At 42.3% G+C, this 22,820-nt stretch overlaps 2 protein-coding genes across 5 annotated transcripts; both read left to right on the top strand.

The window, feature by feature from the left end:
• The first annotated feature begins 207 nt into the window (after positions 1 to 207).
• On the top strand, positions 208 to 2,264 carry LOC121592124. The gene is made up of 6 exons (XM_041913447.1): positions 208 to 556; positions 638 to 887; positions 983 to 1,059; positions 1,201 to 1,324; positions 1,423 to 1,476; positions 1,558 to 2,264. Exons 1-6 carry the CDS (start codon positions 506 to 508, stop codon positions 2,262 to 2,264), a joined length of 1,263 nt encoding a protein of 420 aa, XP_041769381.1. The 5' UTR covers positions 208 to 505.
• Positions 2,265 to 6,301: 4,037 nt separating this feature from the next.
• Positions 6,302 to 15,475, top strand: LOC121594144. 4 transcript variants are annotated; one of them, XM_041917155.1, is made up of 6 exons: positions 6,311 to 6,765; positions 6,837 to 7,092; positions 7,644 to 7,723; positions 8,405 to 8,608; positions 8,685 to 8,857; positions 8,911 to 8,937. In XM_041917155.1, the coding sequence occupies exons 1-6, from the start codon at positions 6,715 to 6,717 to the stop codon at positions 8,918 to 8,920; spliced, it is 774 nt and encodes a 257-aa protein (XP_041773089.1). In that variant the 5' UTR covers positions 6,311 to 6,714; the 3' UTR covers positions 8,921 to 8,937. The 4 variants fall into 4 exon arrangements, with proteins under 4 accessions (XP_041773087.1, XP_041773089.1, XP_041773086.1 ...); XM_041917153.1 differs by having other exon boundaries at positions 6,302 to 6,765; positions 8,685 to 9,436; XM_041917152.1 differs by lacking the exons at positions 8,405 to 8,608; positions 8,685 to 8,857; positions 8,911 to 8,937 and adding an exon at positions 14,030 to 15,475 and having other exon boundaries at positions 6,318 to 6,765.
• The last annotated feature ends 7,345 nt before the right edge of the window (positions 15,476 to 22,820 follow it).

Genomic DNA, 22,820 nt, shown 5'->3' with positions numbered 1-22,820 from the left:
AATATTACATGTGCTGGTGTCTTTGAGTATTTTAAACGATTCTGGCAAACATCCAATTCATTCATCGTTTTCAGATGATGTGTCTTGTTTTGTTAACTAAATTTAATGCAAAATGCTGGTATGTGTGTTTTTTAGTTACAACATTAAGGATTTACTGAATTCGAACAATTTCGAAATCTTTTCAAACAGCAAAACAACTTCACCACAATCGTTTAGACGTGGCTTAAGTAAAATTAGCCCTTTAGTTCAGTGTAAACATACAGATAGACAAAAACACCTTCATCAAACCAAAACAAAACTCCAGAACTGTGCGATAGCTTACGTTGAATAAAAGTAAGAGCCGACTTCAGTCGGCATATATTGTTGCAAAAGGGGTAAATCCCCGATACAGAGGCAGCTGGAAGATCTTGTCTTAACTTGTAACAAACATTAACTGGAAGAAGTTCATGTGTATGGCCATTAATATTTTGTTAATGGTGAGTTATAGTTGCTTGTGTATGAAAGTATGAACAATTCTCAAACCAAACTTCTAGCCGGGACAGGCACTGGTGCAGCGGTGAGTGATGGATGCAAATTTCGTAAAATAAAACCAATATTTATGATATCTATTATTGCATATTTTCACTATTGTTTCCAGGTGTTGACGGAACAAGGCGATCCCTTAGGCGAAAATACACAAGATGAAATGAAAAAACCGACAGCAGTCGGAAGTATTACCCGTGAATTTGCATCTAACAGCAACGATAATGGGCAGTATACGGATGCAATGAAATTAGACCCAACCCGCATAGAGATTGAAAGCGTATTAGCGAATGCTATTAAAATAGAAAATTTTGCAGAAGAGGACAGTGTCTTCAATGAAGAAAGCATCCCGCTCGATACAATACGTAAGTTATAATAATGAAGTATTTTTTACCATCATGTATTACAACATTAGGAAGCTTGGCATTTAGTTATGTTTTACGTTATTCCATGTTCATAGGGCTACCAAAGAGAAAATATTTCGGGGATGAAGAGTCAGAAGACGATTCCAGCATTACATCGAAATCGCAAGACTCTGTAAGTAGTAGTACTGACGAATGTATTGTATTTTTTGGCATGTTTATGATTTGAAGAAAATAACTTTTAAGTTATTATAGTTTCAAATTGTAGTTATTATAGTTTAAGAAGTTAATTTAATTATATTTGTTTTTCTCTCAGAACGACGCTTGGGATGAAATGCATTATCAAAAGGAAACTGCTAATAACATACATGATCTTCGAGCGACCGTATCGACAGTCAACAATCCTGTCAAGAAAAAAACGTTAGAACAAACACCACGTGGTATGTAAATGAATGATAAGCAAATTGTTCAATTCTCGTATTAAGCGTGCAATATATTAATAACCTTGACTTGTGTATCATATGCGTTTTTTTTGCAGAATCCGTTAAACAATACCTTGTAAACGATAGTTCTACGATGAAACCTGTCAATGGTAAGAACATTAATTAGAGTTGCCAGCTTCATTATAAAAAAAACTCGTTTCTAACAAATCGTTTTATTGTAAATTCTACAGAACCCAATCGGAATCGGATTTCACAAAACGATGGAGTGCAAGATATATCTATACAGATACAGATATGCAAAGAAAAAATAAGGAAACTAGAGGAAAAAAATCGATACCTGAAGCAAGTTATAACTGATAAGTTAGATATTATTGTAAAAGGCTCAACCAGGCAAGTTCAGCAAATGGAGAAGTTAGTTTCGACCAGAGCAGGATCTCCACTTTTAGAGCCATTTCCGGATCCTTCCTTTACTGCAAAATTTTCAACTCCGGTAAGTTTTCACAAAACAGTGTTTGTGTTGAATCCAGTGGAAACTGAGGAGGAACTGCAAAAGCTGGAAGATATCATTGGCGCAGATCCTAAGTATAGAGAGCAGGTCGTAGAATACTTGCAACGAGATTCCACTCGAACTGACCTTGAAAATCGACTGCACGATGCAATTGATATGCTGTTCTGTAGGCGCTTGTTCGCTAGCATGAGTTGGTCAGGACTCAGCAGGAGTGGAGTACCAAAAATTCAGTTAAGCAAATATGAAAACATTATTCGACTGTTTCAAACGGTTGGCACTACTGAAAATGATAAACCATGCTTGCGTTATATAGCAGAGTATTTAAAAAACAAATTAAAGCATGCTAAATCACGTATTCACATACCGAAAATGAGGAAAACATCTAGCCACAAACCAGCTAGAAACACTATTTCTGATGCTATCGCGTGATGACGATCCTGCATAGGATAGGATTATTAGTTTCTGCAACTGCCGTCAAGTTGCGTGGACGATATAGTGATTTAGTATGAAAACAAATATGAGCAATGACAATGAAAACTTAGTATCTATAAGTGTATAAATAGTGGAAAAAAGCTCTTCTATATAATTTAATATCTATATAAAATTCTCATGGTGCAGTATCGATGGTAGAAATCATCCGAACAGGAGCGGGTTGTAACATACCAGATCTAGACTCGACCGGACTCGACCAAATCCAACCGGATTCGCTGGTCTTCCCGAGCTCAACCTGATTTAATCGGAATCGTCCGGAATTGCGGAGTCAAATTCGGGTTTAATCGGGAATCGGATTCAGATTTCCAGAGTCGGAGTTGGAGTTGATCCACGACTCCACTCCGGATTACTCATCACTAGTTGGCGTCGCTGGCTACGTATGATTAAATTGAGTAAAACAGGTGAGGCGATCCCAGCAATTCACATGCAATCGAATCATCACCAGGCAATAGTTTAAACGCGGCTTAAGTAAAATTAGGCCTTTAGTTTCAGTGTAAACATGCCGATAGCTCAGCTTCATCAAACCAAAACAAACCTCCAAAACTGTGCCGTACGATGGTTTACATTGAATAAAAGTAGGAACTGACTACAGTGCATATTGCGGTTGTCTCAAAAGGGGGTTTAAAACGATAAAGAGGCAGCTGAACAATCCTGTCCAACCGTTAATGTGTGGCCATCGATATTTTATACAGTGTGTTGTAATTGCTTGTGCATGAAAGTATGAAAAAGTCTCAACCCAAACTCCTAGCCGTGGCTGGCACTGGTGCAGCGGTAAGTGATGGAAGCCAGTCTTGATAACCCAAAACTAGCCGTGTGATATTTATCATTGATTATTTCCAGCGTTTCATCCAGGTGTTGACGGAACAAGTAGATCCCTTAGGTGATAATACACAAGATGGATGGAAAGAACCGACAGAAGCCGTAAGCGCGAGCTGCGGAAAAGATGAGATGGAACTCGGGCCGACACGAACAGAACTTGAAAACGTGCTAGCAAATGCTATTAAGATTGAAAGCACTGACTTCAATGAAGATAGTATATCGCTTGATCGGTTAAGTAGGTTATTATAATTCAGTACTTTTAAAAATTCAGTTTGGCATTGGCAACATTACGATGTTAAGGATTCTAGCATTTGATTAATTATTACGTTTCCATGTTCATAGTGTCAACAAAAAGAAAATACTCCGAAAATGAAGAATCGGAGGACGATTCCAGTATCACATCGAAAACGCAAGATTCTGTAAGTACAGTTTCCTGTAAGTCAAATAGAATTTATAAGAAAAATCGCATTTATGGGAATTATTGTATGAATGTTATTGATGTTTGCTGTCGGTATGAGATATACGATGATTGTCATGGTCCTATCTTATCCTTAATCACATGCATGATCCGTGTGGTAGTTGTTAACGAGCCTTTTAGTCTTAACATCAGGAAAAAGCAGAGCTAATAATCAATCCAACTTGTTATCACATATTTCTTCAATTAACTTCCTAAATCAAGATATAAACAATTAGGTTTGTTTCCTTTTTATTCGAGATGCACCACAATTCTGATTACTTGGAACCTAAAGTGAAGCACATGGAAGTTTAGTATGACACGTTAATGACAAATAACATTTGTATGTTTGTCATGTATCTGAAGAAAATAATTACATAATGTTTTTTTATTTACTTTTTTATTATAGAGCGAAGCTGTCACAGAAAAGCATTATCAAAGACAAATAGCCTTGAACATCAACAATCCCGTCAGGAAAAAAACGTTAGAACAAACACCACGCGGTACGTAAAAGTATGCGAGGAAAACAATTCAAAAATTGTTACAACAAGGTCTTGGGTTTATTCTTATTTCTTGCGTTCAGCATCAAATTCACGCATTATCTCGGTATCTACGGAAAGGACTGGAAGATATATTGTCAGTGAATCGCAAGACCGTAGTAAGTGTGTAACTTGATAATTTTATGTGCCTTGAGTGTCATTATGTCTGTTTTTTTTCAGTCAAAGAATGTGTGGCTAATGAAGATTTCAAAATGGAGCATGACGGTGGTAAGAAATTTGGCTCATGAAGTTCAAGAACTTGTTTTTTTTTACCTGATTGATGTAATTCTTAAACTCTTCAGCCAATAACAAACGTCGGCAATCGCAATATGATGTAGTGTCTAACCTAGCGACACAGTTGCAAATGTATAAATCCAGAATAAGGGAATTGGAGCATGAAAATCGATACTTACAGGGGATCATAACTTCTAAATTAGATGTTATTATACAAAATTCAGCAGAGCAAACCGAACATATAGATAAATTGGTGGCAAGATCAAAATCTACATCTCAACCCGCGACTCAGAAAAGTCTTCACAAGACGGTATTTATGTTAAGGCCATTGAACACTGAGGAGGAGTTGCAACAGCTAGATGAAATCGTTGGCACAAATTCGGCGTATAGAGCGCATGTTGTAGAATACTTAAAACGTGAATCCAATCGTACAGATGTTGAAAATTTACTACACGATGCAATTGATTTGCTGTTTTGTAAAAGATTTTTTGCTCGTATGACTTGGACAGGAATTAGTAGGACTGGAGCACCAAAGGTACAGTTATGTAAATATGAAAACATTATTCGCCTATTTCAATTAGTTGGTGAAAGTGAGAGTGAAACACCTACTCTGCGGTATATAGTAGAGTATTTGAAAAACAAGTTGAAACATGCCAAATCACGCATTCATATACCCTTAACGAGAAAAACATCCAGTCATAAAAAAATCAAAAAAACTACTTCCGATAATATTGTATGATGCACATGATGTTCTCCTACAATTTTATCAAAACTGCCTTGTTCAGTTTATCACTAAAACCTCATACACAGTTTTTGAATTTATTGATTCAGAATATTAACCTCAAGACAGTCAATGTAATGGTAATGGTAGCAAATTCTCTTGAAAGTGGTTCAATGCAAACTTCCCTTGTTAAATTTAAATGTAAGCAGCATTTTAATTTTAAGAAGTAAAACATAAATTTTGTAACTGTTATACAAAAATATGTTTTTATTGCCTGCTGAATGATGACAGTGAGATTAATAAAATAATTATGTAATTGAAAAAAAAAATTAAAACAGAAAAAAAAACGCTACGCGGTCCCGGGGTACTCAAACGACTTTACAACACGCCCGTCGTAGGTTTCACCCTCGTATGGACCTTTCCTCTGTAGCAAGGAGTCACTATCTGGCTGCGTGGTACAGGCGGTCTCCGAGATACACGGTACCTCATACACGCGGATTCGGAGATACGCGGTGCTCTAAATTTGACAATTTTTTGAGCAAATTGTACTGATTTGACACATCAATTATAAATTACCAAATAATTTCCGTTTTGATCAAATGTTAAAAACAATTTCAAATTGTTTAAAACTGTTATATTCAGTGAGAACCATATCAAATAATTCATAAAGTGACTAAAACCGCCCTCTACTTGCAAAATTACACAAAAATTAGTGATATTTTAGCTGGAAATCACGAGATTCGACTTACGCGGAAGTTCGAGTTACGCGGTATTTTGCGGCCGTTTTCGGTCCCCATTAACCGTGTATCTCGGGGACCGCCTGTACTCAATAAGTCTCGAAAGTCTGTATAGGGCGACATGACCGCGTAGATGGCTAAGGTAAAAAGCAGAATAAATAAATTTCGTTATATATCTAGCACTGTCCATCGCACAGCTCTGGGTGTCCTAGAGTAGTAGTATACACATTTACCCGAAGAGAAGAGCCAGTTTTGTAGATGAAAAAAAAAACAAACTTAGTGCTAAACTAGGATTCTTATCCATCCGTCGGCGCAACAAAATCCTCGCTGCTGTTAGTTTGCTTCCGCAGTGCAAATGAACAACTTTACAAAAATTTTGTTGAAGTTTTTCAGTTATTCTCCATCAGTTTTCCAGTTATTCCCCCCAAATATATGGTTAACAAGTCGCGGTTTTTTGTTAACATTGATAAGCTTTATTTTTCCGTTGTAAAAAATACATTATGCCGGTTTTAAGTGTGCCTGGCAGCGTGAAGATCAAATTACTAGGTTCTAATTGTTTTTCCGTGCACTGTAATTCAAACCGGAGAACAAATTTGTTACGTGGAGAAGCGAACTAAGCATTGCTGAGAAAGGCCTTTTGTGAAGTATAAACCTATCTGCAGTATACAAATATCAACAATAGAGCTACTGTCATTCTGCCCAACTGTTGTTTCCCAATTTCTGAAGCGAGTGTATTTCTCGGTAAACAGATGCAGCTCTTTTGTTGGTTAGTCGCTAAAAAGTTATTGTTTTCGGGTCAATTACGTTGAAACCTGTTCAATTGTTTGTTACTGTGACAATCGGTGGTTCATATTTATGCTAGAGTTTTCCTGCTCCAGACACAATGGAAAAGATTCAAACCAAATGTGCAGCAGATTCTGAACACGGACAAGCGGTAGGTTTTTTTTTCAAATGCATTGTAAGAACTCGTTTATCCATACGCTTTGTATTCATTATCTTTCCTAGTATCCTGTTGGGGTGAAGACAGTAATAAAAGAAGAGCCGCTAGACGACGACATCTTGCATGGTCATACACAAGTACTGCGTGAAGAATGTCTGGTAGAAAGTGAAGGCGGTGACGGTACATCGGACAACAGCGATGTCCAAGATCCATTACTAAATCTTGCGCCCCAAACGGATGTCAAGATGGAAAACTTGGTTGCTCTAGAAAACAGCGTTAAAAGTGAAGTAGCAGAAGAAATCGCTAATGTTGCAGGTTCAAGTAAGTTTGAATAAGTTTTTTTTTAATTAAGTAATAAGTAAGTTTGAATTAGTCAACAGTAACATACATTTTACAAATGAAACCCGCCTTAGAACGAAATCTTAAATTCATGGTAGTTTTAAATCACAGCCAGCGTCGGCTCCAAAAAATATCGTTGGGAACAACTGTACTTCAACCACATGCATAGCAGCGGTGCGAATGTAGAAGAAATATGTTCTCAGAAATTTTGTCGATGACTTAAATCTCATCGCACACACAAACATATTTATATACAGCAAACAAGATTACATTATAGCAAAAAAGCTCTGTTTTGCTTCATGTATATTTATTTGAAATTCTTCTATTTGGGTTGGTGGCGCAGGAGGAACGGCTAGTTGATTAAAATCAGAGTCTCTATAAACGTCTAGTAGTTTAGAAAGAGTATCGATCGACCAGCTAAGGGAATGTCGATCTAGGTTCCTCTATAATACTGTCCCAGCGCTGAACGTTTTATCGATTAATGTCCATAAAATATTCTAAATGCGTTTTACGTTTTTAATTTAAACTCGCAGGTGCAACAAAGAGAAAGCATAGTGATGCAAACGAATTAAAAGACGATATTGGTACTGCGGTGACTAATCCTTATGAAAACGTAAGTACGTTGGTTAGTAAATTTGTTAAAATGGGAACAAAACATGAGAGAAATAAGTATGTTTTCTTTTTTTAATTACCGTATGAAGTATATTAAAACAGAATTTTTCGGTACAATTTTCATCATTCAAAGCTATATTTCGCTCGCGAAATGTTTTTCAACAGCTGTCACACCTGTGGTAGGAAATAGTGGAACTCAGTATGAAATCGGCAGACAGGCAAAAGATAATCAGCTTATCAGTAACGTGAAAGCTGAAAACAGTATTTGCATTTAAATAATGTTTCACTTCGTGGACATGATTTTTAATATGCCTCAATCTACATTGAGATTCACCGAACTTTGTAACTTTCTTGAAAATCATGTTGAAGAACAGTTATTGTAATGCAAATACTTAGGCTTACAGTAAAATGTTTTTCAATCAGTATTGGCATCACAATATTTTTTTGCATCACATAATTTTCAACACGGCACAAAGAACTGCCGAAGGATAGAAATTTGTATTAATAGATCCAAACGGAGACAAAAATTGCTCGAATTACTTTACGTCATGTTCCTGCAACGAAAACAAAAACAACATTTTTGTGCCCATTTATTTTGTGAATGTGTGAACTTGGTGAATAAATTGAAGCAAAAAAATGTAAGTATTTAATGAATGCTTATTATTAAATATCAATTTCTTAGGGATGTAACATTTGTCCTAGCAGGGAACTGTCGGATGCAAGAACCACCAAAGTTCAGTACAAAAAGATGATAGATATAATGGAAACTGCACCCGGAATCGCTCGTGCGATATTCAAAGGAAACCAAACCCAATTTTGGGAGGAACTAACCACCCAATTGAACGCACTGGGACCCCCAGTTAAAGCCGTTGGAACGTGGAAACGGGTAATTTACGAGATATCCTGATTTGCAAAACAGTACCATGTTTTTGATGTATCATTCTCATCCTTCCTCTTTTCAGGTATGGTTTGATTACAAGTGCGCTGTAAAGAAAAAGTTGCGCGATAATAAAAATGCGTTAGCAGCAACAGGGTATGGTAGACGATGCCGCACAAAAACATTGAATGAATTGGAAGAACGCGTTGCTACCATCAGCAACTTAAGATCGATTGTGGTAGGAAATTGTAGAACTCGGTATGATATCGACAGACAGATAAAAGATAATCAATTAATCTGTAACATGATAGCAGGAAATAGAAACATCACCAGTGAGGACAGTTCTGAATATGAAAAGGATGACGATTCACTACCCACAAGCTTAATAACTAGTCGTAAACGCAAATACACTGACATTGTGGTAGGAAATAGTGGAACTCAGTACGAAATCGGCAGACAGGCAAAAGCTGCTCAGTGTATCAGTAACGTGGAAGCTGAAAACAATAACATTACCAGCGAGGACAATTATGAACACGAAAAGGATGCAACTCCTGCTGTACACATTTCACGACCTACAAGATTGAAAAGAAGCCGTAAACGTAAAAATACTGAAGCGGTTTTACAGCAAAATAAGGAGATGCTAGTCGTGATGAAAAGATTTGTAGAAATTCAAGAGAAATCCTTCAAGTTACAAGAAAAAACGAATGACCTTCTTGCCGAATGTACTAAACAGCTTACAGTCTGCAACAATTTATTGGCAAAACAAGCCAATATATCAACCAATCCTTAAAGAAAAAAACTGTACAAAATATATAAGCTAATGAGCAACAATTATTATTATTATTCTTCTTCTTCTTCTTCATTGGCACAACAACCGCTGTCGGTCAAGGCCTGCCAGTACCTACTAGTGAAGTGAGCTTGGCTTTCAGTGACTTATTGTTACCATAGCAGGATAGTCAATCCTACGTATGGGGGCACGGTCTATTCGGGACTTGAACCCATGACGGGCATGTTGTTACGTCGTACGAGTTGACGACTGTACCACCAGACCGGCTTGCAACAATTATTCAGTAGTATTTATTTGTTCAATTTTTAAAATTTTGCAACTAATGGTGGTACAGGCGGTCCCCGAGATACACTGTTAATCGGGAACGAAAACGACATCGCATCTTGAATTTCCGCAGTCGTCGAACTTCATGGTTTCTATTTCACTAGCTTTCGTGTTGTTTTGCTTGACGTGGTAGATTTTAGCCAAGTTGGATATAATTCGGACTCTATCAGGCGTATTCTATTCTAAACTCGAATCGATTCGAGGCGAACTTTTGAGTGAACTTTTGCAAACAAATGAACTCCCAAAATTCATTAACTCGACGTCATGACGATTCGATTATAAGTATGGAATACGCTTGTATATTTTAATTTTAACCCTTCATGAAAGAATTATGAACATTTTAACTAGTTAATTTGACCAGTTTACAGGGCTATGCAACTAAGTTTAAAAGATCCCCTTTACTGTACAGGGTAGACTGAAACCAATAGTATCTAAACTAAAATAAAAGTAAGTACTTATAACGATCACTTAAGGAACCCAAAACCAAAATCCAACCCTTACTGGTCCTTAAACCATTACATCACTTTTCTGGTACAAGGTTCTGCATCTGGTTACTGAACCTATGTCTGTCCAGAAACCGATCACGAACCCAAACCGGTAATGGAAATAATACTGGTCATACAGGTCATTCATAGAACCATACTGGTCCTGGACCTTATCATAAACCAATTACGGTACTGGAACTGATACTGAGTCCATACCAGCCCTATAACCTATCATGACCCGTACTGGTCTCGGAACCTATCATGAACCAATGCCGGTCCTGGTACCGATTATGAACCCTAAGCGGCCCTAGCACCAATCTTTAACCCATACGGGTCCTGGAACCGATCATGAACCTTTACCGGCTCTGCAACCTATCATGAACCCGTACTGGTCCTGGAACCGATCATGAACCCATACCTGCCCTGGAACCAATCATGAATCCATACCAGTACTGGAGCTTAGCATGAACCTTTACGGGCCGTAAAACCGATCATGAACCAAAACTGGTCCTGTAACAGATCATGAACCCGTACCGATCCTAGAACCGATCATAAACCCATTCCGGCCCTGCAACCGATCATGAACCCATACGGGTCCTGAAACCAATCATGAATCCATACGGGCCCTGGAACCAATAATGAACCCATACGGGCCCCGCAACCGATTATAAAATCATACTGGTCCTGGAACCAATCAACCCATACCGGTCCTGGAACCGATCATGAACCCATACCGGCCCTGGAACCGATCATGAAACCATAACGGTCCTAACCGTTTCTAATCGATCGGAACCTATCATGAACCCACACCGGTCATGGAACTGCCCATAAACAATCTGGAACTGATACTGAACACATACTGGTCCTTGAACCTTTCACAAACCCAAACCGGACATGAAACTGCAAGGTAACTCATTATGAACCTGGAATTGATAGTGAAGACATACCGGTCCGGGAATCGTTCATGATTCCATGCTGATCCAGAAATAGCCTCCAATTTCATTCATTTTGAGGAACAGTTCCAAGAACTGTTCCAAATTTGGATTCGGAACGATACTTGGATCTGTTTCAGGTATGGAACGGATACAATTCCAGTTCCAGTCAACAAACTATAGCCAGCAGCAAATGTGCACCGTAGGAATTAGCGTAGGAAATAGCCTATACTAATTTAGTAGAATTAGTATAGTTATCCTATTTAACTGGAAGAACGTGCAGAGTCAGGATACAAACCAATTTGTCCAATTCCTTTGATGGTTGCGTCGGAGTACCTCAAGGAGGCGTCTTCAATCTCCTCCTCTTCATTATTTTCCTAAATGATTGTGTCTCTACCCTCCTTTCCGATAGTTTTCTGCTCTATGCAGATGACTTCAACACCTTTTCCCCTGTATCCTCATCTTCCGATTATTTTGTTGTCCAAAAAAACCTTCCACTCGTTTTCTGTATGGTGTCGTTCTAACGGCATTCAATTGTACCCGATAAATGTTATGTTATTTTTTTTTGGCAAATCCCACAGTATCGTCCATAATTACACACTGTGCGATACTCCTATAAGCTATAGTAATATCGGTTAAGGATTTGGGAGTGTGGCTCGACGAGACTATGCCGTTCAATGTTCATATTGAACACGTCCATAACAAAGCCAACAAATCGCTGGATTTAATTGATAGATTGTCATCCGAGATCAGAGATCCAAACTGTCTTAAGGCTCTATATTGCTGCTGGGTTCGGTCCACCCTTGACTATGTCGCCGTTGTCTAGGCTCGGTGGCGATGGCCAGGTTGGAGAGTGTTCACCGTAAGTTTACACGTGTAGCAGTTCAGCGCTTCCTCGGTAGTTCTCAACAGACCCTGCTTATCCCATGCGCTGTCGTCTTCTTGCGCTTGAACCTATTGAAATTCGCCATTCCCACATCCAAACATGCTTTATTGCTAGTATCCTATCCAACGACTTCGATGTTCCTTTCCTCCTATCTTCCATTCCGCTATATGTTCCATCCCGTCGCCTGCGTCTTGAAAGCATGTATGGGTCGGCATGACTGCGCAGGTCGTTACGTCAAATAGAAGAAGAAAAAGAAGAACTAGTACTCTGATCCACTATGATTTGGCTTTCCACTTGTACGTATTTGCCATCAATAGAGACCCTATTGCAAGCGAAAAAGGTCATCCTTCATCAAACTGTTTTTCCTTCCATTAGCATGCTGTGGACGGCATCTGAAATGATAGTAATACATAAAAAGTTTGATAAATTGTTGAAACATAAATGAAACAAATCCGTAGTGCTCGATGTTGGATTGCAACGAAACGCATTTTCGTATATTTGATTAACTATGTTGCTATGCTGTGTGAAAGTTAAATGTGTTTTAGTTTATCTCTATTTTCAGTTGGAAAGCAACGAATACCCTTCTCCCACGACTCCAGCTTACCATTTCACTCTTCCACGCCACTTCATTATTCTCCCACACCAAACACAATTACCGCAATTAAAGCCCACCCAGCTTCATCATCTCATTCTTGTTCCTATCCCTTAATAGTTACCATAACAGCTGCTGATTTAAAAATAACAGACCAGAAGCGGCTAACGATTGTTATACCGCGTTTGGCCAGTGGGTGTTGGTATGGCTGAACCATATACCCTCTCATCACCTACGGGACGATGCAAATCATTTGCAGCGTGTGATGCTGGAGTGGGATGAAAAAAAAAATAAAAAAATAAACACGCGATTTCACACGTTTTTAATGCACTATTTTATATTTTAGTGCATTGAAAACGTGTTTTTGATATTTTTGTATATTTTTTAGTATGTCTGAAATAATTTCGTTTGATATTTCGTTAATTGGTTTCATTCTACCATGACGTAACATTTATGGTTTTCTGAACATGGTTACTTGGATCATTTTAAGTGCACTGCGCAGTGGCGAATTAACACAAGTGAAGACCCTAAGCGCTCACACGAATGTAGGCGTTTCTGAAGTGTCAAGCGAGAAGATGTATGAGTAATTATAAAGTAGAGAATAATTGAGAAACAATATTTCTTGTGCGCGGGGGGGGGGGGATCCATTGTCGGGGCCCCTCGAGACTTTGGACCCCAAGCGAGCACCAAGTCCAACGTGGAGAGAGAGAGATTAAAGGCAATAGAGAAAGAAGGCAACATTCATCCTCGACAAACAGGGGAAGTGTCAAAACACGGCGACGTGGTGACGAGCATTACATTTTCATAGCCAGAAGAAAGCGACTTCAATTAAAACGTGTCAAAAACGTGTTTATAATATGCATATAAAAAACCTTACCTTAACATAAAACAGAAAATGTTTACTGAGAGAAAGCACCCACTTCCCTCGCCACACACCCTTTATCCTTGCGGGCGGTCTACAAGGATTTTAAGGGCTGGGTCATCTGGTTTCATGCGTATAGCATGGTTAGTCCAACGGAGCCTGGCGACCTTGATACACTGCACGACAGCAACATCGTTAAATAGTAGTTTTCAAAAATCTGTCTAATAATTATTTTTTCCAGCTCTTTTTTTAATTTGTTTTCAGACATGACTTTCAACTTGTAACATGTTGAAAATCATGTTGAAAGAAATGAAACATAATCGTGATATAAATAAAATATGTCATGTTTGTTCGAAAATATGTCGCGTGCGCTAAATTATGCTATTCACATTGGGCTTGTATGTTAAACCTTATATTGATGAATTTCTTGCGACATAAACTTTTATCGCACGTGTAATTGCACATGGTTCGAGATGGTATTCATAAAATATCCCACTATTGTACGATGTTAACAATCTATTACATGTTTAACTTGTATCTTATTTATTCTCACATTCACTAGAAAATTCATGGACAGAGGAGCGGACTAAATGTTGTTTCGGCGGTAACAGATGCTGGAAAACCTCGATGCCGCGGTAAGGTTAATGTAACGAGCAATCAAGACCGCGAACGAGTCATTGCAGCTAGCGATAAAGGATATTCACACAGGATGATCGCTGAGATGTTGGGCATTAAGCGGCCTACAGTCTACAGTATATTGAAAAAGTATTGGAAAACAGGCGAGGTTGAAGCAAACACACGTGGCGGTGTGAAACCCAAAAAGCTTACGGATGCGGCAATTTCGAGCATTCAAGCATGGCTGGACGAGGATTGCACGATATCACTATCAAAACTGGTTAAAAAAGTTTGGGAGCATCATCAAATCCAAGTTAGTCACACTACAATCGCTCGTGAGTTCTATCCTTTCTACTATTCGTTCAAAAGAATAAAGGTTGCCTCTAGCTCTAAACGGGGTGAAAACACCGAGAGCACTGTACAAGATCTTTTGCAGTATATATCATCCTACAATCAGCTGGTGCAACGTCTTCCCCGGGCCGCTATCATATTCGTTCATGCAGTGGCTCTCAATGTAAACCTGCGTAAGACCAGCCAATACTCACCTGACATGGCAAACAAACAACAAACCCGACCTGCAGCCTTGCGTACAAGAAACGTCGTAATCATTTGTGCGATGAACCGCATCGGTTTAATTCATTACACCACCAGATACAGACCCATCAACCAGCCAGTGTTTGAAGAATTTCTAAAAGATCTGACACGAAGCTTGAATTATCAGCACGATGGACACCGACCAGTGCTTATATTGAATAGTGATGCCTTCCGAGATTGTGTAACTAATTCCGAGGCTATTGTGCAAGAGGGGTACGAAGTTCAGTATCTGCCTCGAAATGCTCCCGCTTTTAATCCCATCGATAGCTTGATTGACACATGGAAGCAGATCATGAAAAGGGCTAATCCCCAAAATGAAGCAGAACTGATGGCAGCTATCGAACGAGGAGCGTCCTTCATATCTGATGGCGATTGCAAGGAGTGCTTTAACAAAATGGATGAATTCCTAAATGAATTTACAATAAAAAAGCAAGAAATGAACGTTTGACCGAAAGCAGTCGCGTTTGCTGAACTTATAATCGATTTAAAGGTTAGTTTAATACATATCTATGGAACAGCTTTGGTGGAGAACTGGCATGGTTATTAATATGTTATGTAACATACGTGGATTTATTTATTGACAAAAATAAAGTTACTAGTCTAGACTGGCCAAAAGAGCTAGTATAAGCTCAATCGGACTTATCTCGCACATAATTGACCTAGGTAGGATACAAAGTTTATATAATACAAACAGGACTTTACGGAAAACGAGTGAATTAATTAACAAATGTTATTTAGCGTATTCGAATGTTGGATAATTTAGTGCATCCTGCTTTTGATCGTATTAAAAAATTGCTCTGTGTGTTCAATAAAATCGTTTATTTTAAATATTTGTTTGTCCTACAGGAAAATTTCGTTATCTTCCACTAGGCGCTCGGTGACGATGTTCAGATGAGCTCCTGAAACTAGTGAGGCACTGACAAGATGGTAGTATTTATGTTTTTCTGTATCTGAATTAGCGCTTTTTACAGCAGTACGACGCTGGACAGAGCGTTAAATGGCAAAAGAGTTCATTAGGACCAAAGTAACATCAATATACTTTGATAATTGTGGATCGTAATGATCTTTAACGAGTCTGACATCGCCAACTTTGCAGGTTCTCGGTTTAGCAAATGGCTGTTAGTGACACGATTCCAGCAATAGGTTCGGATAAATTGTACTGGATAAGTCTCATTACCGGTAGCAATCATTACCATTCCAGTGGCGTAGGGCGAGACGAGTGGCGAGACGAGTGGCTCAAGGCGAGCTATTTCGTAAAATGCGGATGGCCACCAAACTACGGATGGCGTATTTAAGCACAGGACGTACTAAAGAGCAATACAGGTTTTTTTTACTATCGGGTCACGGAACTTATAAGTTAGCTAGGACAGCTGGCCTATCAATTGATTGCCTCTAGAAACCGCGCTGTCCAACTGGAGGTTGTGCTTAAGTTTGGCGTCCAATATTACTACGAGGTCGCAAACACTATTTTTAAACTCTAATGTTCTGTTGTCCAGTGCCCGGATGGTGTTTCGGCAACGGTTTAGCGATTCTTTCTGTCGTGGGTAGCCGTGCGTGCCGTCCCCTGGACTTGCCGTGGCAGTTGCGCTGCCACCGGTCAACGTGCAGGGGGACGACAGTGTGTACACGCACACTGTCGCACACACTAAGCGCGCAAGGCTTAGTGTGTGCCGAGCGCCGGGCAGAGTGTGCACGAAGGTCGATCGAGCAGGAGCTCTCGGCAGGGCCGCTCGGTGCGGCTGGTGCGCGGCCGAGTATATTAGTGTGTATTGTGCTTGAGTATTATTTATGATGTGTACTGTTATATTAGTGTTTTAATAAAGTACCTGATTCAAGCCAAAGACACAACAGTGGCGATGAGAATGGGATCCTCCTGCGTAAGGGGGATCCCAATACGAACCCGCGGACGCCATCGCGATTGGGCACGTCTTTCGCTGCATCATCGCAGCGGCCACCGCAATGGCAAAGGTCCGGGAAGGATTGGGCCGCCGCCCCCGCCAAGACCGAGGCCGCCGGCTGCCGTCCCATCAAGGGGACCGTATGGGCAGCGGTGCCCACTCTCGACGACGTGTGAAGGTCGCCAGGCTGCAGTCCAAGCAACGTCGGCAGCGTCATCGGCGAGGAAGCTTTCCGCCTTGCTGCCGGGCTATAGGCGAGAGCGTCATCCGCCAGGCTGCAGCCCCAGCTTCAGCGGGTGAGGGTCAATGCCGCCCTGCAGTTACAACAGCAGTCGTGCCACTGTGTCCTAAGAGGGCGAGGGATCTATGCCGCCCTGGATGCAGTGTGGAAAAGGGACGAGGACCCTTGCCGTCCCGGGTGCTGCCCTGTACTAAGGGGCGAGGGTGTCATGCCGCCCCGGGGGCAGCCACAGCACCACGAGCAACAGTAACGTGTGAAGGAAGGGCGAGGGTCCATGCCGCCCAGCATCAGCATCAGTAGCAGAGCGCAGCAGCAACAGCAGCAGGAACGTGTAAAGGTAGGGCAAGGGTCCATGCCGCCCAGGATCAACAACAGCAGCAATAGTGTCACAGTTACTAAGGAGGGCGAGGCCGCCCTGGATGCAGCATCGCAGGTTGGAATTGGGGCGAGGTGGTCATGCCGCCCCGGCTACAGCTTCGTTCGTGAGAAGGGCGAGAATCTATGCCGCCCGTGGTTCATCTTCAGCACCGCCGCTACAAGATCGTCATCGCCGACCTGGAGCAGAGGGACGATACCGGGGCAGAGAAAGGTGCAGGTACACGCAGCATCACCGCCGCCGCAAGTAATCGTCGCCGACGATGATCGAGCGCGATTAAGGGTGATGGCGGGGCGGAAAAGGGGTGCCGGTAGCCGTAGGGCAAGCAGAAGCGTCCGCGCCACAGCATCCACCGAATACACCAGCATCGGCCGGAGGGTGTCACCACACCGGTATTCCCTCAGTGGAATATCCCATGTCGGTTCGACCCGTCCGGATAAATAAAGGGGGAGATGTTGTGGGCAGCCGTGCGTGCCGACCCCTGGACTTGCCGTGGCAGTTGCGCTGCCACCGGTCAACGTCCAGGGGGACGACAGTGTGTACACGCACACTGTCGCACACACTAAGCGCGCAAGGCTTAGTGTGTGCCGAGCGCCGGGCAGAGTGTGCACGAAGGTCGATCGAGCAGGAGCTCTCGGCAGGGGCGCTCGGTACGGCTGGCGCGCGGCCGAGTATTTTAGTGTGTATTGTGCTTGAGTATTATTTATGATGTGTGCTGTTATATTAGTGTTTTAATAAAGTACCTGATTCAAGCCAATGACACAACACTTTCAGCTGGCGCTTAGTCGAAAATAAGAGGCTCACGCAGTCGACTAAAAGTAATTGCAACGCATTCATCGATACTTAGTTCGAGGAAATTATTGGAACACCACGAGGAAACTGGTCCAGGGTCCCTTGGAGTCGTAAATGATCGCTTCCTGATCTTTAACAGACAGGAAGAGTTTAGCGTCGTCTGCATATAAGAGGCAAGAGTCAGGAGGAAGGATAAGCGACAGGTCATTCAGGCACAGTATGAAGAGCAGAGGTCCAAGATTGCTGCCCTGAGGGTTTCCGGAGGGTATGTTTAGGGGACGAGACAAGTATGTGTACGCGACTGGGTGTACGGAATAAGTGCGGTCGCTTAGATAAGACCGTAGCCAGGCAATTAATGAGTCAGGGAGCCCAAGAGTATCCAGCTTTTTGATTAGAATAGTGTTGCGCAGCGACCACATCGAAGGTGGCTGTTTAAATTTATAATTTTAATAATTTTTATTTTGTGCTTAGTAGGCTAACATAAACCGGCATCGCGAATAGTGACTCTGGTTAATTTTTAACGACTGTTAATTTTAAACCAATTCTTTCGCGATGCCAGCTATAGTTTGTAACATAGAGTATCTTCTTCTTCTTCCTTGGCACAACAACCGCTGTCGGTCAATCAAGGCCTGCCAGTACCCACTAATGAAGAGAGCTTGGCTTTCAGTGACTTATTGTTACCATAGCAGGATAGTCAGTCCTACGTATGGGGGCACGGTCTATTCGGGACTTGAACCCATGACGGGCATGTTGTTACGTCGTACGAGTTGACGACTGTACCACCAAACCGGCCCAACATAGAGTATAAAAGGAGGAAATTACAGGGTTTGCCATGATTTATTGGTCAGTTCACATAATTTTTTGGGCTCGCCTCACGATGTTCAGTCAGTCCAAAAAGTATTCGTCTAGCTGAATATTTTGTAGAAAAAGGCGAATTATGGTCGCAACAGGCATGGGGCTGTAAAAGTAATGATGAGGTTTGATAAAGGGACCATCAATGTACTTACTTACTTACTTATCCGGCACTACAACCGCTTTGCGGTCTTGGCCTGCCTCAGGAGTGTCCGAAACCGCTCACGGTCTCGCGCCTTCGTCTGCCAGTCCGTTATCCCGGCCTTAATGGCGGACGCCTCCACGCCATCTTGCCACCTCAATTTGGGCCTACCACGCCTCCTCTGTCCTTGTGGACGGCCTAAAAAGACTTTACGGGCTGGGTCGTCCGTTTCCATGCGTATAACATGGCCAGCCCACCGGAGCCTGGCGAGCTTTATACGCTGTACGACAGTGAGGTCGCCGTACATCTCGTATATCTCGTCATTATAGCGGCTCCTCCATTGTCCTTCCACACATAGGGGGCCAAGTATCCTTCTGAGCATCTTCCTCTCGAACGCGGCTAAGAGGGTTTCGTCAGATTTGGACAGTGTCCATGTCTCAGAGGCGTATGTGAGTACTGGTACTATATAGGTACTATATAGTCCCAGCTTCGTCCGTCGCGACAGGTTCTTTGAGGTAAACTGCTTTTTCAGGCTGTAGAATGACCGGTTGGCAGCCAGCATCCTTGCGCGCAACTCAGCTTCCATGCTGTTGTCGTTGCTGACCTTTGACCCAAGATAGGTGAATTGTGGGACGACTTCAAAAGTGCGTTCACCTATCTGTACGTCACGCCTACGTAGATTCAGATTATTTATTGGTAGGTCCGCTGATGTTGCCACCATCAGTTTGGTCTTTGCCTCGTTTATCTGCAATCCGAGGCTCTCTGCCGCCTGCTCAATCCCTTGGTAGGCTTCTGCTACATAGGAGAGCCGCAGACCAATGATGTCTATATCATCAGCGTATGCCAGAATCTGGGTTGACTTATAGAAGATGGTTCCCGTAGTCTCCACCCTCGAGTCGCGGATGGCCCTCTCTAGCGCCAAGTTGAATAGGAGACAGGCAAGCCCGTCCCCCTGGCGCAGACCTTTGGTGGTAGCAAAAGGTCCTGAGAGTTTTCCATCCACCCTCACCTGGCATGTGACGTTGGTCATAGTCATTCTAACTAGCCTTATCAGTTTGGCCGGGATTCCAAATGAGCTCATAGCGTCGTACAGTTTTACCCTGGCTATGCTATCGTATGCGGCTTTGAAGTCTATGAAGAGATGGTATGTGTCGTTTTTGTATTCAGCCATCTTCTCCAAGATCTGCCGCATGGTGAAGATCTGATCAGTGGTTGATTTTCCGTTTCGGAATCCTCTTTGATAGTTTCCTACTATCTCTTCGACGTGCGGGACAAGGCGATCCTGAAGGATCAGGGAGAATATTTTATAGGCGGTATTCAACACCGTAATACCCCTGTAGTTGTTGCAGTCCAACCTGTCTCCCTTCTTGTATACGGGGTAGATGATGCCGAGATTCCAATCACAAGGCATCGATTCGCTATCCCACACCTCAGTAACAATTTGATGAATCTCGTTTTCTAGTCGTGCACCTCCATTCTTGACCAGTTCAGCTGCAATTCCGTCGGTTCCGGGTGCCTTGTTATTTTTCAGCCGACGGATAGCCTTTCGTGTTTCTTCTATGCTAGGTGGCAGTAGCATGACACTATCTGCTAGTGGCGCTTCTAGCTGTTCGTTTAACTGGTCGTTGAGTAATTCATCAAAGTACTGAGCCCACCGCGAGAGGACCTCTGGCTGGTTACTAACCAGATCTCCATCCTTGTTGCGACAGCAGGTTACCTTAGGTACCACGTTGTTTCGGTGACCTGCTATCGCTTGGTAAAACTTTCGTGTCGGTCCGTACGCCTCTCTGGTTTGCTCGAGTTCCCGCATGTTTTGCTCTTCCAAAGCATGCTTCTTAGAGCGGTGAACTCGTTTCTCTTCGCGTCTGAGCCGTGAATATTCCTCTGCGCATGCCCGCGTTCTATGCCGTTGCTGCATTGCTCGGTATGCAGTATTCTTACGTTCGGTCACTTGTCTGCATTCATCGTCGAACCAGCCAGATTTGGTGTTGCCACGACGTGGTGGGAGTATATTTCTTGCACAGTTTATTATTTTTGTTTTTAGAGCGTTCCACCTCTCGCTCGTAGTTTCATATCTGTTTTCTGGTAGTAGAGACTCGTCTAAAGCGGCTTTGAATTCCTGTTGGACAGTAATGTCCCTTAGAGAGTCCGTGTTGAGCCGAGGCTGCGTGTTTTCTCCGCCCCCATTGGTGCGGGGGCGGGCGATTCTACAACGTATCACTAAGCCAACCAAGTAGTGATCGGAATCGATATTGGCTCCTCGATAAGTTCTGACATTTAACAGGCTCGACTGTCGTCGGCGGCTTATTAACACGTGGTCGATCTGGTTGAAGGATTCGCCATCCGGGTGCGCCCACGTCATTTTGTGGATGTCCCTCCGCGCAAATTTGGTACTTCCTACAACCAGATTGTTCGCTGCGGCGAACTGGACCAATCTACTACCATTATCGTTACTGTGCTCATGCAGACTGTGACAGCCAGTGTATTGGCGGTACATTGGCTCCCTACCGACTTTTGCGTTGAAGTCCCCCAGGATGATTTTGAGGTCATGCCTGGGGCACGCATCTATAGTTCTAGCGAGGCGGCCGTAAAAAAGGTCCTTCTCCTCTTCCTCTTTATCTTCGGTAGGGGCGTGAACGTTTATGAGGCTTATATTAAAAAATTTGCCTCGCATGCGCAGGGTGCATAGCCTATCGTTTATAGCCTTGAAATCTATGATTACGGATTTCAGCCGGGGACCTACGGCGAAACCCGTTCCGAGCACGTGGTGGCGGTCGTGGCAGCTGTAGTAAATATCGTAGCATTGCTTACCACGCCTGTTGTGCACACCGTTCCCTAGCCACCGAATCTCTTGTAGAGCTACGAGGTCCATGCTCAATGTGGCTAGGGCGTCATCAAGTTGTTTCAAGGCTCCGGCTTTGCTAAGAGTGCGTACGTTCCATGAGCCCATTTTAATCGTTGTCCGGGGGCATTGCGTTGGGTCGGTATCGTTAAGTCCGTTTCGTATCCTTCTGATGCTTTCTGTAGTCAGTTGTTCCATGGGACTGGGTGACTGGCCCTGCGCCCACGTGGCCGTTTTATTTAGCGTCGGGTTGCCCCCCCGACGTTCAGGCACCCAGTTTCCTGGGATACCCACCCCCCTCCTGGTTCGCCATATGCCACCATCCGCCCAAGGGGTTGGATCTAGCCCGTGTACCCAAGCTAGGATATATGAAGGCACATGTTACCACTCTGCACGACGAGGACGTGTCGGAATAGGAGTTGGATGGGAGAGCCTGTGTTATCCCTCGGAGGGCTTCGGATCCCATCCCATTACAGAGCAAATGTACACGTTTTGCGAATCCCATCAATGTACACGTTTTGCTAAAAAATAAGCATTAAAATATTGTTAGTGCAATAACAACTATAATATTAAAAAAAAAACTAAAAGAAGTCGTTTGATTGGCGCGCAAAAAGTATTCGTCTATCAGGTTTTTGGCGTAGTATGCGTTAGACAACAAAGGTTATGGAATCAAAAAATGTCTTGATCTTGTTTTTTATTGCATTAATGACTATTAGTGACTACTTGACCAATGCCATAACTTATTTGAACCTCAAAAAGGGCGCAGTTTTGATCCACTCTTCCTACAAGACTTGTTCCAAATAATCTCTGGGAGTAATATTGCATTTCCGGATCACGTTGCATAGTTCCATTGAAAAATTAACAATTGATAACATATTGAGAGTCTACTAAATCATTTTCATCAGTTTAGTTTCAGCTGGTTTGGTGTTTTGAGCAAATGACAATGCTCTGTATGTTCTTCCACTCGACTGACATTGAAACATGTGGTACTTTTTAAGTAA

Source organism: Anopheles merus, chromosome 2L, assembly GCF_017562075.2.
Source record: "Anopheles merus strain MAF chromosome 2L, AmerM5.1, whole genome shotgun sequence".
Classification (NCBI taxonomy): domain Eukaryota; kingdom Metazoa; phylum Arthropoda; class Insecta; order Diptera; family Culicidae; genus Anopheles; species Anopheles merus.
The sequence above is the reverse complement of the archived record's forward strand: the minus strand, read 5'-3'. Positions and strand labels throughout refer to the sequence as shown.

Coding starts and splice junctions, on each gene's coding strand:
- LOC121592124 (XM_041913447.1), top strand. CDS start 506: ATGAACAATTCTCAAACCAAACTTCTAGCCGGGACAGGCACTGGTGCA. Junction 888..982: donor CATCCCGCTCGATACAATAC/GTAAGTTATAAT, acceptor CCATGTTCATAG/GGCTACCAAAGAGAAAATAT. Junction 1,060..1,200: donor CATCGAAATCGCAAGACTCT/GTAAGTAGTAGT, acceptor TTTTTCTCTCAG/AACGACGCTTGGGATGAAAT.
- LOC121594144 (XM_041917152.1), top strand. CDS start 6,715: ATGGAAAAGATTCAAACCAAATGTGCAGCAGATTCTGAACACGGACAA. Junction 6,766..6,836: donor ATTCTGAACACGGACAAGCG/GTAGGTTTTTTT, acceptor TATCTTTCCTAG/TATCCTGTTGGGGTGAAGAC. Junction 7,093..7,643: donor CGCTAATGTTGCAGGTTCAA/GTAAGTTTGAAT, acceptor TTAAACTCGCAG/GTGCAACAAAGAGAAAGCAT.